Source organism: Meleagris gallopavo, chromosome 29, assembly GCF_905368555.1.
Source record: "Meleagris gallopavo chromosome 29, MGAL_WU_HG_1.1, whole genome shotgun sequence".
In the NCBI taxonomy this organism is placed as follows: domain Eukaryota; kingdom Metazoa; phylum Chordata; class Aves; order Galliformes; family Phasianidae; genus Meleagris; species Meleagris gallopavo.
This window is the reverse complement of record NC_139432.1, coordinates 3,043,026-3,058,965: the sequence shown is the minus strand read 5'-3', so window position 1 is coordinate 3,058,965 and position 15,940 is coordinate 3,043,026. Positions and strand designations below refer to the sequence as shown.

The 15,940-nt window shown below is 48.9% G+C and overlaps 1 protein-coding gene across 4 annotated transcripts in view; it reads right to left on the bottom strand.

The window, feature by feature from the left end:
• FAM117A (family with sequence similarity 117 member A) overlaps positions 1-15,940 on the bottom strand; it is a 29,073-nt gene that overhangs the window by 9,028 nt on the left and 4,105 nt on the right. For 2 of the 4 annotated variants that reach the window (XM_019623343.3, XM_085210975.1), the window contains exon 1: positions 8,473-8,649. The exons of the other annotated variants lie outside the window; for them this stretch is intronic. In XM_019623343.3, the coding sequence (XP_019478888.2) occupies positions 8,473-8,596 (124 nt within the window). In that variant the 5' untranslated portion in view covers positions 8,597-8,649. Of the gene's footprint in view, positions 1-8,472; positions 8,650-15,940 lie in introns of those variants that run through there. 4 annotated transcript variants of the gene reach the window in all.

Sequence of the window (15,940 nt, the reverse complement as noted above, 5' to 3'; positions counted from 1 at the left end):
CAAATACCTCTACAGAGGTGTCTCAGCTCTCACTGCTTGGGGACGTGGCTGGGTAAATACCTCTTTTTATCAGCTAAAATACCATTTGAGAAGTGGAATTTGAGTTCTAGCTGAGAAGGGTAGGAACAAAAAGCCACGTGGGAGGGCTGGAATAGCATTAGTCCTTGCACCACAGCCACACCTCACAAGGTCCACACAGGATTAAAGGCTTATTGTGCTGGCCCAGCTGGCATCTCAAGACACACTTCCCGCTTCCAACAGTTAATAGCCTAAGACAGCTACCACTAATTTAGAAACTCGTTAGTGTTTGCAGCTTCCTCTTCGGTGCCCCATCACTCACACCTCCATCCCGTGTGGCTGCTGCCCCTGAAAACTCAGCCCACGAGCACCTGGAGCACGGCAGGGACACAGCCATGGTGCACAGCACCCCCCGCACACTACAGCAGCACTGCAGCTCCTGTTAGGAGCATCAAAGGTAAGAGCTGGGCTGCGAGCAGCACGCAGGGGCAGGAGGCCGTGCCATGGCTGCAGGGAGCCGGGTGCTGCAGCAGGGTGGAGTGTCCTGTTTGCAGCCCTGAGCTGTTATCAGCACTCTGCACTGAGCTGCACAGCTGCCACCTGGTACCAGTGCTGGGTCTGGGCAGCTCCACAGCTGAGAAGTGTTGGCTGTGCTGCTTTTACATCTCATGTGACTGCAAAGCTGCTGGAGATAAGAGAACTATCGCTGAGCCTCCAGGAGTCACTGGGCTGCTCCGATTGCTGCACGCATCCTCAAGTTCAGGAGATCAGTGTGATGCATGCAAGCACAAGCAGGAAGCCTTCAGTATGGAGTTCTGGATCTGCAGGATCTCTGGTCTTTCCCAGTCACAACACAGGGAGCTCAGAGCTTCCAAAACCATCACCCTGGGCCAGACCATCACTGCATCTAAAAAGAGAAACGTCTACAGTCTGTTGATTAAAACAATAACCAAAAGGACTCTCTATTTTCCAGAGTCACCATTCAATGAGCAGTACTTCGAGCTGAATCCACAAATGATGGCAAACAAAAACAGTGTTCCCACTACTGCTTTCTTTTTAGAGTTGTAAAATTTTATTCCTTCCTTCCCTAAATTTCACCCTGGGGAAACCCACCCTCTAACATCAGAAGACTGTTTAGAGATTGAGGGACGTGCTGTTCAGACCCTGACATTTTTGGAACACATCCATGAGAAGTCTGTCTTAAAGTGACAGAGAATGAAACAACAGCCCACGTTTCAATACAACCAGCTTTCATGTGAACCACGGAGCAATGGGAGCCCCAGCCTCCTGAGTTCTGCACTAACCAGGCACAGGGAATGCTTTGGGATGCAGCTTTCCTCTCAATGGCTTAAGCAAGAACTGTAAGCATTCCTGAATATCTGTCAGGAAGCATCAGCCTGAAAAGGAACCTAAGCAACTCGGTCAATAATTAACTCATGCAAATATCTTCCACCCAACTGTAACAGAAATTACAGCTAATTATTCAAGTTCTGCATCAGCTTCTCTTACCTACACCTTGCAATGCCCTTAACAATGCAGCTCATACCCAGGGGACACTCCTGACCGAGGGCAGAACAGTGATCAGCACTGGAAATGGTGGAAATCAAGATCAGAACCGAAGCTCTGATGTTATAAGCCGTTCGGGTCTCGTTTCAGCCTCTCTTCAGTCCCATCAGGGTCAATCAATCAGGCTACCTGACAGGTTGCTGCCAAACAGCACTGAATTCTCAGCAGCAAGCATGCAGGCAGTTCTATGTACAATAAAACTTAAAATCCTCTGCTTTGTGCAGCACAGCAATCTGCAGACAGAGGCAGAGCGCTCTGCAGGGACTCACAGCACAGTCACACCTGACCACATGGGCACCAAAGCACCAGAGAGCTGGAGCAGCACTGGGAGGCAGCATGCAGAGAACGGACAGAGCTCCAGACAGGTGTCTGTAAGCAGAGGAGATAGTAAATCTCAAGCTTTGACCAGAAATGGGTAAGAGATCCAGAGAGGACTGCAAGCATACGGCTACTGAGGGACAAGGAAGGGTCTGGAACCACATCATGAACTGAGTGCCACAACCACATCATGAACTGAGTGCCACAACCACATCATGAACTGAGTGCCACAACCACATCATGAACTGAGTGCCACAACCACATCATGAACTGAGTGCCACAGCAGCCCAGCAAAACCTCTGGCACCCAGCCCTGCCACAGGACTGCAAAGGAAACAATTGACATCTCCACCTCTGGCCATGTTTTAAAGTTTTGGTCCCTCTGTCCTTTAAGAAGATACACAACTCGTACCAGGATGGGATTTCAGAGCTCTCTGCAATGTACATTAATACAGAAAGGCAGGGAAATCCATCACACCTTCCGGTGAGGAGACAGAAGCTGTGGTTGTACTGCAATCCCCCTCATGACTGTTGCTCAAACCATACGCACACGGCTTAAGAAAAGCAAAAAGCACACAGCCCTGAGGATAACATCAGATCTGCCTCTGCTTCAGTGCTTCTCCTGCACACAAAGCACTGAGAACAGTGCTGGGAAAGGAGGAGGACTGCGGTGTCCTGCAGCCAAGGGCAAAGAGCAGCAACACCTCCAGGCCAGGGGTCTGCAGCACCAGCAAAGGGATCCCAGGCTCTGAGCCCTCCTGGCTGGATGCTGCATTGAGTACAGCTGGACAGAGCTACCATAAATATCACAGGAAGAGATCAGTAAGAGCCAGCAGCAGCTCAGGCTGTTTGGGACAGTCAGAACAGCAGCTCCCTGCCACGGCCCAGGGACTGGAACTGGAGCTGAGCACCCTTAATGGAGGAAACGAGCTGAACTTTTCACCTTCATCTTAATTCTTTCAAAGTTTGTTTTCCAAATGAGAAAACAATCTGAAGAATTTCAGCTTCCTCAGAGCCTTTGGTCGAAGTGAACATTTCCTCCATTGGGCCAACGCACCGCAAGGCCATCTGTTCCCACTGACAGGAGGGTTGTGTTTCTGGATGGGCTTCTATGCTGAAATTGGTGGAAGATCAGAAGAAAACAGAAGGGCAGGCAGGCAGCCTCTCACAGACTGTAAGGGTGGTTTAAAGACAAGCAAAAACCTGTTCCAACTCCAGATTTTGAGGTAACGTTCACTCTGATCTGGAAGAAGAGAGGTGACCAAGGAGCTGCTCAGATCACCCACATCCCCTATCAGAAAAGTGAAACCCCAGCTATGAAAGCAAAGCTGGGGGTGTCTTCCTCCCCCTTTTTGTTACACCTCCTTAAATCAATTCTGATAAGCATCTAGGAACCAAGATCTCAGTGGAAGGCAGGGCCAAGGTGAGGAACCTTTGATTCCTGAGCCCTTGGAAATCTTCCAGTACAAAGTAAAGCAAACAGAGCAAAGACATCCTCAATATTTCTACAGTTACAATCAAGCTGCAAAACAAGGAAAAAGAAGGCTTGTGCTTTATACACATACAGCTACATAAATCACACCAAGCTGCATGACAAGCCCTTCTCCCCTTCTCTTTCACAGTCATTGCTGAGTTTCAGTTGAGCCTGCAGAGTCCAGTGTGAAAGGAGGAAAGCCTTCATCAGGGAGAAAAAGTAAGAATAAAACCACAGGATCTGCTACTCCTTCCTACAGCCTTCCTTGTGCCTTCCACCTGGGGCAGCAGAATGGCACAGCTGCTATCAGCTCACTGCAGTACCAGCCTGCATGGCACTGCAGGGCAGGGGACCAAGCGAGGAACTGCACTCAGTAATTCCTGCAGACTGAGAGGATGGCAAAGTGGGAGAAACAAAGGGAGGGCAGGAGCAGCAGCTCTGTGCAGTGGCACACAGGCATCCCAGGCAGGCATGGCAGCAGCCACCTCCCCCTATGCAGACTATCCACACCACCATCTTCAACACTTGCCTCGTTTCCTCTACAACCATCCCTGAAAGACCAGGTGCCCCGAACGGCAGCACCGCAGGCGTAATTTATATTACTCAGATCATCTTGCATTAAAAATTCCAAAAGGGAATGGATTTTACAAGTCCTGTATCCGTGCACAGACATCTTTTGTACGAGCACAATCACACCCAGCCAACTCGGTGCCATCACCTTGAACTGCACGAGCAGTGGGAAAGTGCCAAGACCGACCTGCTGCAGTCAACGCAGCTTAAAGGTCTTGTCATGTGCACACTATTTCAACACCCAAGCTTTGCATAAAAGAGAACTTGCTGCACTTTGGTGCTCAGCATCACTTCTCTGGCAGCGCTTGTTTTTTCCTTTGCACCAGGCAGTCACACAGGGAAATGTTCACCCCACCTGGAACGGCACAGATCAGCGTCCAGGTTCTTCCAGTTCTTACCCAACAAATGTAAGAACTCGGCTGTGCTCCATGCAGCTCTGTGAGACAAACCCCAGCTGATAGAAAGATCCAGAAGCAAACATCCATGTAGGGTAAACGAGCCGAGCGTTCCTCCGGAGCATTCTGCTATAAAAGGGGCAGATCAAACTCACTGCATGGTCCCACTGCTGCTTCCTGCACATTTCCCTTTAAACGTCATCTCCAGCATTTGAAAGCAGGGAAAAAACTCGTTTCACCCACAGAACGTCAACACAAGTCAAGATTAGTTATAGATGTGTCCTTTGTTTTCCCTTTCCCACACCCGTATCCACAGGCTGACAAACTGGGAGCAGCAGGTTTAGATGGAAGGTATGATCCGTATCAGCTGAGGACTGCAATGCCATGAATGGGCTCCAATTACTCGGCCAGAAACTCGTTCTACATTAAACAAAGCCACCTGCAATGCTCCGACCCCAAACCTGAGCCACGCATTGTGCTCAGCTGTTTTATACCAGCAGTGATTTGATTTCATAGGACAGAAGCAGGATTCTTCCTGGAGAGCACAGCAGCAGGACATCTCCAGGGCATTCCCATCCCAAATCAGTCTCCACACGACTGCTTTTCCCCATTGCAGCTCTGCCTGTGCTTATAACCCTTTCTTTCTATCAGCCTGTTTTCCCACAGCAAAACCCTGAAAGCAAAAGCACAACTCCAGAGCGATGAATCTCAACGTTTGGGAAAGCAAAGTTTGCAAAGCAGCCATTGGCACAGCGCAGCAGTTTTCCCATGACAGCTTTCTGCATCCACGCTTGAGGGTTTTTGTTTCTTTTTCGGAAAGCTGGTACCCAACTCCTTCTGATACTTCTTCTCCAAAGTTCTCAGTTTCACATCAGGCCATGTGATACAGACCATGCAGATCTGTGTGCTCCTTGTTCATTTGCTTAAGCACCTCCCTGAACAGCTGCAGGTGTCAAAGAGCGTAAAGGGAAACTCAGGAGCAGACACCACGAACATCTGGAGTGCTATTTTGGTAATGAGAGCCTTCACACACATCCCCAGGATACAGAAACACCATTGGGTACCAATTCCTAAAGCAAACACAGTGAGGCCTGAAGCAGTTACCATATTCAACTAATAAGATGAGGGAGGCAGAAAGGAGACCCCCACACTCATTATTTGAGGCCTGCAAAGGGAAGAAGAGACACTGTTACCAGCACTGCTCTATCAAGCAGGCAGCATTCCTGCAGCGTTTGCAAGAGGTAAACAGACATTTTCTTTCTGCTAAACACACACTCAGATGGTACTGCCTACAAATAGTGTCCCACTCATCTGGCATGGCTTTCATTCAGATACCAAATAAAGATATTTGGCAGTCTGCTTACTTCAGGATCCACACAGCAAAACAACTGGACATCTCAGAAGCAAGTTGAGCAGGCAAGCAATGAAATCCCAAGGAGATGAGTCAGCCCAGCTAACCAGCTTCCTGAAAAGCTGCAAGGCACACACAGGTCTGGAGCAGCAGTGCTGGTGAGGGAAGCCTGCTGGCCATCAGTGAGGATTCGGACTCAGAGGGTCACGAAGGACGTGAATTTGTGCACGGTACTTGTCAGACACTCCTGGAGGACGACCTGCAGTTCTGTTGTTGTCCTTCTCCTTTGCCACACCATCACTGACAAACCTGCACAGGGCTTAGAAGACAAAGGCACAACCTTACCTCCTTCCAAGGAATCAATTCCAGCACTGCTTAGAAGAGCAGCTGGTAGGCAGCTTCTTGTCCAGCCCTGCACCCTCACTTACTCTGATTTTAATGAAGTGTTCTAAAAACTGCTGAACTCATAACGCAAAACACGACTTTGCTGTTCTACTGTATTCCATCTTCTATTTCTCTGTGCATGATCCAATTAAGACAGCTAAGCTTACTTACCTGCTTACGTTCTCAAAATGCTACGTTCACACATTAAAATGTAAGCTCCTATTTCAATAATCCTATTTCTCCAGTGCGACAGTGGAAAAAGCATAAAGACTTCTGGTTGTCTTACTTTAGAAAACCAGGTTTCAGGAAGATGAAGAAGACTGGAGCTCAAAGCAACTCGAGCATGGAGGTCTGAGGGAGGAACGTCCAATGCTCCAGGAGCTTCGATGTGGGCTTGGGAGGAAACAACCCAGAGCACACACAGCACAAGCAGTGCCATGGGCTGCTTTAAGCTTCAGGCTCTCCATCCCCACAGGGCCCCATCAGCCCCAGGACCACCTCACTTGGGAGAAATGAACGCAGCAGAGACGGGTCTGACCTGAACATGGAGGAAACCAGAATACAGACCCACTTCACCACTGAAAGCCAGAGCACTTTCAAGATGATACAGAATTTAAAAAGACAGCAATGCCACAGATCAGGATGCCTAGCGATGAACGTGATATCTTGATTTCTAAGCAGCAAGTCAACTCCTTTAAAAGACTCTCAGCCCAACTTCCTGGCATCCCCCAGCTTCAGCTCTCCCTTTCAACAGAAGCCCTTTGAGAGACTCAACAGCTGCTCCTCATTTCAATGGGATCCTCTATTATCAGAGCAGCTGCAGGATCAGCCCCTGGATCTCACAGCATCTCTCTCAGCACAGAGATCCCTGTAAAACCAGGCAGCTCCAGAGCAATGCAGAAAGGCAGCTGAGACAGAAGGGGAAGAGGTGACAAAGCAGCACGTTTCCACCCCAGCTCCCAAAAGGTGGGAGCAGAGCTCTCAGATGGTGAATCACCACGATAGCAGTTTTTGGTTAAAGCCTGCCAGTGTGCTGCTCCCACACACGCAGGGAGCAAATTGAAGCTTACGACTGAGGCAGAGAGCAATGGAAATTCAAACACTTACAAAATTGCATACGAAATGCCTATGATCAAGAGGAAAAAATCAAGCTGCTACAGCCCCAGCAGTGAGGCACAGAGCCAGGAAGAAATGAAGAGCAGCAATTCTGGTTCGTGTCAGCGGAGCTGCAGCCTTTTTGCCCTGGGAAAGCTGCACGCTGCCGTGTGCAGGCACAGCACTCAGCTCCCACAGCTAAAGGCTGCAGGCAGCCTCCTGCCTCTCCTTTCTTTGAGGTTTGACTTTTGGTAATATCTGAAGCTACCGAATAATTGCCCTATTAGCAGCAAGTTCACCTTTCTTTCAGCACAGTGCTGTGAAGGAAGAAGAGCCCGGCACTCAACATTTATTTCATTAACTTGTTTAAAGTGTAAATTGAGCAAGTAGCTTTTTAATAGCTCCTCCAATCAATGCAAACCCTGCCAGGGGCACGAGAGACTCAATCGCAAGCAATGAAGAGCACAGTGCTTCGGGAAAGGCTATTAATTCTCATTTTGGGACGGGCTGCAGCACTCCTTTCTGCAGGGCAGAGGAAGCAGCTGCTGCATTCAGAATGGGAGCAGCACGCTGCTTGCCCGGCCGAGCAGGCAAACACCCCTCGCTGCCATGCAGTCCCGGTGAAGATTACAGTTAAGACCCAAACGTTTTGGTTGCTGTTTGAGTGCTTCTCGCTGTAATTTACAGCCAAAGGAGAATCCGACCCCCAGGAGCAGTCCCACGAGCAGCCCATCCATATGCACATAAAGGAAAGCCGAAGGCTGAGAAGAGGTCACCAAAAAGTTCTATTCCAATCATTGTTTCTGAAGTAGTCAGGGAGAAACCTCCACGATGCGACTGAGGATGAATTAGGGGAAACCGAGTCATCGCCGCTTAACACGGCGGTACCGAACAAAGGGCCGGGTTTTGGGAGCCACCCCCGAGCGGAGCTCTCCCCACGCGTGGGGCCGGAGCTCGGCTTTGTCCCGACCGCTCCTCTACCTCCCCCCCCTCCTCCCCCCGCAGTCACGTTCTGCTCTCCCCGGGCCTCTCCTTCCCCTCCCTTCCCGAGTTTCGGCCGCAGCTCCACGCGCTGCCCCCCGGGCCGTTCGGAGGTGACTGTAGCGCCCGAAAGACCCGAGCGCGGCCGCGCAGCACCGCCCGGGGCCGGGCGGGGGGGAAGGGAGTTGATATTACAGCACACCGCGGCTGCGCTCCAGGACCAGACGCTGCCTGTGCCCGGGAGGGGTCCCCCGGTGTCGGTTACAACCCTCAACACAGCCCCACCGGAGCTCGGTTGGTGGAGGAGGTACCCGCAGTTACCTGCCCGGCCCCCGTCTCCGCTGGCGCCGCGGCGCTGCTGGAGCTGGAAGGGGACGGTAGCACGGAGCGGCTGAAGCCCCCCCGCCCCGCCGCGGCAGCAGGAGGTGCTCGCGGCACCCGCCATGCCCGGCCCGACCCGCTGCACTGAGCGCCCACCGCCGCTGCCACCGCTTATCAGCGCTCGGGGGCGGGGTTAGCGGGAGGAGCCCGGTGCTCATTGGGTGGCTGTGACGAGGCCCCGCCCCTTTAGCAGAAGCCAATGAGAACGCCTCGCGAGGCCCTCGCCGCACGCGCTGTAGCTGTAGCCAATCGGAAACGCTGCCATCCTTAAGAAACGTCATCCCTTTCGTCAGAGCCAATCACAGACGAACGAGATCCTCAAGTCCCGCCCCTTCGCCCTCCTCATAGCCGCGGCAAAGCCAATCACCACAGGAGAACGCCACGGAAATCCCGCCCTACCGCATGGAACCAATCGCGTGCCCTCCCCAGCTCCCTTCCCCTTCCTGGCAAACACCAATCGGAGCGAATCGCCAGTGTTTGTGTTCGGCAGCCCGGCGGCCAATCAGCGGCGGGGCACGCTGCGGCGCTCACGCCCCCGGACGCGGTTTCTCTTTCGCCTTCGCAGGCCGCTCCCCCGCACTCACGGCTGGCGGCGCCGGGCCCGGCCCAGACAAAGAGAGCCGGGCTCGACGCCCCGGCCCAATTTATACCGGTGCTGTTGTGCCACCCGCCACCCGCCATCCCCTAAACGTACGGCTTTTTTTCCTTCGCCCAGCCTCCCGCAGCTTGCTGAGCGCATGGCCTGACACGGTGCTGCAAACCAGAAAGTAGAACACCAGCCCTAGCCATGGGGTAAGCGCCGTGCTGGCACCCCCACGTCTGCTCTGCTATGGGCCAGTTGTGCAAACAGCTAGCCAAGATGCTGCAGGCAAAGAGCAGCCTCCTGCCTGCTCCTATTCCCAACCTTCAGCCCTCAGATCCGTGCTCCTGAGCTGAGCTGCTCGCTGTCTTCTTTTCCACCCATGCTCACGTTTGTTCTTTGTCTTTCAGCCATAAAAACGTGCTGTAGAAGGAAATTCTAACGCAAGTTTTACTGCCAAGTGAATTTGCCATTTTTTTTTTGTATGCCTCAGGCACCTGAAATTCATAATGTCTCACCAGAAGCCCTACCAGGTTGAGCTTAAATACACACGCACATATACAGAGGTAAAGCAGAAGTGCTGTGATACAACAGGGCAGCTCTGCCAGACACAGGTATGGGCATAACGTGGCCTGCTGCTTGTGCCTTGCAGAGCCCCACTGCTCAGCCTGCTCTTGGGCTCAGCCCTCTGGGAAGGACTGCAGGAAAGGGGGAACGTTCAGGATTTTTGGGGGAGGCAATGCAGCTTTGCAGTGCTCAGCACGTGGAAATCTGATTGAGGGCCTTTTTCCAAGCTTTGGCTGCTGTAGTGTGCCTCAGTCCCTTTTGTCCCAGACCTCTCAGCAAATGCAGACTTCTCTCTCCCTATCCAGGGCTCTCAGCAGCCAGTCATTACCATCCTTTGACTTTCTGTTCCCTAAGGATCACTCCTGATCATGGGTGCCACTTAAACCTCACCACTATACCACTGTGTTTAGCCTCCCGAAAGGCTTCACAACATCCCCACCTATCCCTTGTTCCAGTCCCCTACAACACGTATTTTGGTCGTTGTTCCTCAAGTAAAAGCCATTATGATTCACCCTTTCTTCTAGACATACCCTCTACCAAGCCCACAGCAGAATGCCCACTTTAGGTCCCAGCCTCCACTCTGCCTGCAGCGGGGTGCAGCTGTGGGGGATTAGGGCAAGGAAGCACCCATCCCAGTGCAAAGGGTGGGGCAGATTGGTCCATCCAGGCTTCTGGGAAGCTAGATAAGAGAAGGGGGATGGCATGAGATGGCAAAGTATCCTGGGCATCGTGCCAGCCTCTCTGGAGAGGAGAGGTTATGACAGCAGCAGGCAGCTGGCCTCCTCCAGTGGCTATCGCAGCAGAGCAGCACTCCCCATCCTCTTCCTGTATCTCTGCTCACAAGGCCGCCTGTTTCTATTTGCATGTAATCAGGCAACAGATGGGAAACTAGACAGTGCAATCTTGCTTCAAGAAAAACCCTGCAGGGGGAAGAGGCACCGAATATTGCAGTGCTTCAGTTGCTGAAGGAGGACAGAATGTACCTCCCCATGGAACCAAAGATGAGATAAAAGCCACAGCTTTGATTATTAGATCTTGGTAAACAAACAGAATGCCACCCATCAAACTAATCAGCCCTATCTCTTCTAGCAAGGAGTACTGCAAGATCTGATAACACTCAAGAATCACAGTTGTACAGGAGGCACAGTGATCTCTGTTCAGGACTGTCTTAAGAGTTGGAGAACATTCCAGAACAGCAGCACCATTAAGGGCAATTCTGGGAGTTAAACAGTTAAACTGTTTTCTGGTGAATGCTTTTATCTACACATTCCTTCTCTCAACCTAAAATTAAGTTTTAAACAAAGCAAAGGTCCTCAGGTGCCTGCTTTCCCAACAGTTCTTCCTATTCCAGCTCCCAAGGCAGAAAAAAGGTTAAAAAAAAAAATAAATCACACCAAGCAGAACTTCAAAGTTTGGCTGCCATTCTGCATACAGACATTCCTTCATATCAAGGATGCCCTTCCTGAAAATATTTCCTCCCCAGTACACACAGCAGCAAGATGTTCAGGGGGACATAAAGTGTTCTTAAAGGCCAAACAGAGGAATTGTGACTTCTTTCTACTGCAGGCAGTTCACTCAGCCTTCTTCCAGGATTCTCTGTCAGTCCTTCCAGCCTACGAATTCAAATTCACCTTTCGGTTTCTTTGCCACACTTTTAAGGCACTGCAATTTGAACCCAATACTTACAGCTGGAACAAAGTAAAAATATTCACTCCTCTGTGTTTTGTTTTAGCATAAAGGTCACACAGCTGTGCCTCTGGCTGTTCTTACCATATCTCATGCTATAAATACTGCAAGGACTACTCAAATGAAAGTGGTTCAGCACAGCTAAGCAAAGCACCACGTTGTCTCAAGTCCAAGTTTTGCTTTCATCAAATGTTTCCTCCAAGCTTTAAAAATCCACATTTTGTTTTATTACATAGGAAGAAGCAAGACATCACCAGCTGTCATCACCATTACCTATCAAGGGGCTGCAACCACGCTAGCTCAGATGAGCTGCACATTATCAGCCAGCTGAGTTTGTTTCATTTGCAACAAGATCAGCCCTTGCTGTGCCATTGCTGGGGAGAGATACACCACAAACAAGCATTGTAAAATTAAAGCTCCTACATTCCTGCAGGCTACGCTCTAGCCTACGCGATGTAGTCATCTCCCAGTAATTAAGTTTCCTAATGATGTTCTGCATAGTAGCAGAAGTAACAAGCTTTTACAACTGCTCAAAGACTGCAGGTCAAGGATCCATGTTATCACACTGTGTCTGTTCACTCCTATTGCATCTGCCACCGCGGTTTCTACAGCCTTCTCTCCTTGCAGAGTTGACCAACCTCACCACTGGTTAACTTTCCTCAGCTGTCAGAGCCCTGGGCAGACAGTCATTTCATCACAACGAGCAAACACCACAAAGCTTTAGGGTTCTCTTGTAGCTATGGACTGACCTATGCAGCACGCTCCAGAAAGCGGCCTTTAATACTACAGCACTGCCCAGTTCCTCAGCTTACAAGCATGCAGCAAAATAAGTTTGTTTAACAGGCCCGGCTTCACCCTCCCCTATTTACTGCTTCAAGTACAACCTACTACCCACCTCAGAACAGCTACGTGGAAATAACAAGCAGACAGGAGACATGCAAGGCTGAACAGATGTCACTGCAGTGCTGCCATTCTAGCGCAGGCTCGGGCCCTAAATGAGAGACATTGCTGGCTGTTCGCTATGGGTAGGAGCAGACAGAGCTTAGATTTAAAGTCCTGATCAGCTGAGCATGAACGTGGAAGATCAAAGGGTCATTCAGCACATAAGCTCAGCTTTCCCTCATTGTCCTTAAACAAAATTCCTCTCACTCTAGACCGTGTAGTAAAACGCCTGTCTGCCTCCCACTCTGTTTCCAAGAGAGACGGCTGCATTTCACTACTGGACAGTTTCTGCACTCAAATGTTTTGAGATGAAAAGCCCTATGGAGTAAGATAAATACAACTGTCGTTTATTAAAAGAGTCTAACAGATTATTCACTAGACCAGCCAAGCTATTTCACAGTCTGGTCATGCTTGCAGTGAAAACAGTGGGAGTTTTGGGAACAAAGTATAAGCTCTGCTAAGAGTAAGGAGACGTTATGAAATGGATTGCTTTCACTAAGTCATGGAAAGGCAGGAAGCATCTCCTAACAGCATGAATCATCAATAAAACAGAAAGGAAGATTGCACCTCCAAGTATTCATTGATGTCCAGCACTGCCAACATCAGAACAGAGCACGTAAATGAATGCAAGGACCAAGGAGAACAGACAGATGGATACAAACCAGGGAGGCACTCAGAGCCAGGAGAGTAGCTCTCATTTGAAAACAAATAGTGCAAGCAGCAGTGCCTGGTGCAGGAAGAGCCATAACAAAGCACAACAAACACCTTCAGCATATCCACTGCTGCTTGCTTTCCTTCTACCCACTACAACAGCCTCCTGATCATCCAACTGCTGGGACCCTGAAGTTCATCCTACTGGAAAACAAACACCGAAGGAAATAACTTCACTATCTTATATGGGATCCTTTCATCGCATGCTTGAAGAAGCCTGGACACAGGATTTCTGCTTTGCTTCTTTATCACTGTTAGTATGAAGGTATTCAGAGCAATCCCCAGTCTTGCGCCTGGCCACGCACCTATGCAGGAGCTGGCATTACCTAAGGGATGCCAGGACTTGCAATCTACAGTAACAGCTCCCACTTATCTGAAGAGATGACCTTGTTTCTCCTCCCTTTCCCAACCACTCGTGTTCAGAAATTATAAATACAATTTCCTAAAATAATACAAGACTGCATTAGATGTTAAACGTTAACGATGAAGGAACGACAGCTTGCTTAGGGGAACGTGTTAAAGAATAGCAGGAGAAGCTTTACTTCTCAGGATAGGCAAGGCCCTTGTTTCTCAGCTGGCAAAGAGAAGACTCAGCAAGGAGAGCTGTAGCTCACCCATCTGCCACTGCCTGGCAAACCACAGCTGCTCAGTCACACAGCACCACCTCTCTGCTTCCTGAAACTGAATTATATTAGAAAATGTTAGAAACATGATATAGAAAAAAAAATGTTTACATAAAAGGCTGTATTTGGCACAAGAATATTATTCTCTCAGATACCAGGCAGTCCCAGGATGAGCTCCAGAAGAAACACTGCTGAGCCTTTTGAGAACATGAAGCCTGTGAATTCTGAAGCACAGGTAAAGAAAACTGCGTGGTAACAACTGGCACAAAGTAATTAGGAAAAAATGCAGACACTGAAGAAAATAACCTACTTGGCTCACCTCATAGCTCAGTAAGCCAGGAGTTCATATGGGAAGAAACAGGTTTTTTTTGCCATGAATAATTACAAAACCAGGAGTTTTAAAGGAAGTCAGCAGTTCCAGCTGGCACATAAACCTTACCCTAGGAACAGCCATTTTGCTGCACTGCACTTCAAATAGGACACAAGCCCCCAAAAGCAGTAACACTGCTCACCCCAATCTTTACTTATTTGACACTATATTGTTTTCTAGATACAGATCTAGAAACACAAAGGACAGTGAACCTTAACATAAAAACAGATAGAAGTGACTGATTCCATCTTGAGACACTCTTTCTCCAGTTACATTCCCCATCCATTTTGCATAGGCAGTTTGCATTCATTAGTGGAGAAAGTGAAAACAAATTCTGCCCCCCCATACACACATATGACCCCTTGTTAATATCCTCAAAGTTCTTGCTATAATCAAATTATTTAGGACAGCTGGAAACTGAGCTACTAAATCTCTGCTGGTTGCCCACTGTACCATAGTCACTTTTAAGGAAAGAACTGCCCAGAGGCTCACAAGTGCCAAACAGGATTAAAGTTTGGCCTTCACATCCCACATTGGTGCCATTTGCCAGTGACAAACATTTCTTACACCTGTGGAAGTTTGTGTCATTGGGCTGAACAACATGAGCAAAGTTTTCCTTTAAGGAAGCATGGAGTGGACTTGATTGATTAGGAAGCAAGGCATTAACATCAGTGCCAGGCAGTTGGGGAACACTGCCTAGACTGGAAGGAATGTATTAAAGGAACAGATCACAAATCCAAAAGCAGACAAGAGTCCAAAAAACACCCTCATTTTGGCAGGAACAGGACAAGGATGGCATAAAAATATCTTCCCTACCAATAGGCTTTGGTCCTGCTAGGGCAAAATGTACTTTTATTGCAACTATTTAATAAGTAGATTATGCTATGAGACCCAGGGGAGGCAGGGAGGAGGGGAGAGAGGAAAGCAGGAAGTGTGGCTATATTCAGCTGTAACTAAGTGTAAAACTTCTGCTTTCAGACTCAGACTGGATCCTTTTTCCGTTACAATTAAAAAAAAAAAAACCAAACAACAAAACAAATGCAGGCCAAACTGGCTTGACTTTCCTTCTGTTGCCATAAAACATAGGCTCTACTCAGATGTCTGCATGCCAGAACCCCTGGGGAAGGAGTGAGTAGATGGTTTCTGTTCAGGTCGACTAAAGCACTCCTATACAACTACAGCAAGTTGTGCTCTGTAAGGCCTTCAGCTCAATGCACAGTGCGTGGTTGCAATTCTCCTAAAAGGGTTTTCCTGACTATTTATACCCACAAGACAGCATCCATTCGAATCTAAACAAGCTTCAGGCTTAAAAATAACAATAATGCCACCCACTCCCTCCCCAAACATACAGTTTGCCAGGTTCCTGTTTTATCAGAGAACAGAGCATGGAAGAAATGAAACGGGTCGCTTATCAGCTGCTGAACTGTCTGCAAACAAATCCTCAAAACTGGAGTTTTTCAGATGTGCAACAGCTGGTATTCAGCAGCTGGAAGTGAAAAAATAAAGATACCATGCCAACCTACAAATCAATTCAGTCTGAAGTGATTTCACCATTATTACTGTCTGAACTAAATCCATTTGTTGCTGTTGGGTTTATTTCTGATGTGTGCTAAGGCCCAGAGGAAAGCTGGTCTCCTCAGTGCTGAACAGAAGCCAAGGCTCAGAAAATACCTAGACTTATGCTTGTTGTCAGCCCAGGTTCCACAGCCTGTTTTCTATAAATTCTGTATTTTGCACCTTCTGCCATTTGCATACACATACCAGCAATTAATTTGCTTGCATGTCACCTTCTATCCTATGTTTAATCCAGTCAATAACCAAATTTAAGCATCTCACCAGTCACAGTAAACATAATTTAGGCTCCAACCCCTGCTCTAAAGAAGAGCCAAAGTAGATCAGGTTGCTCAGGGACCTATCCAAAAATATAAC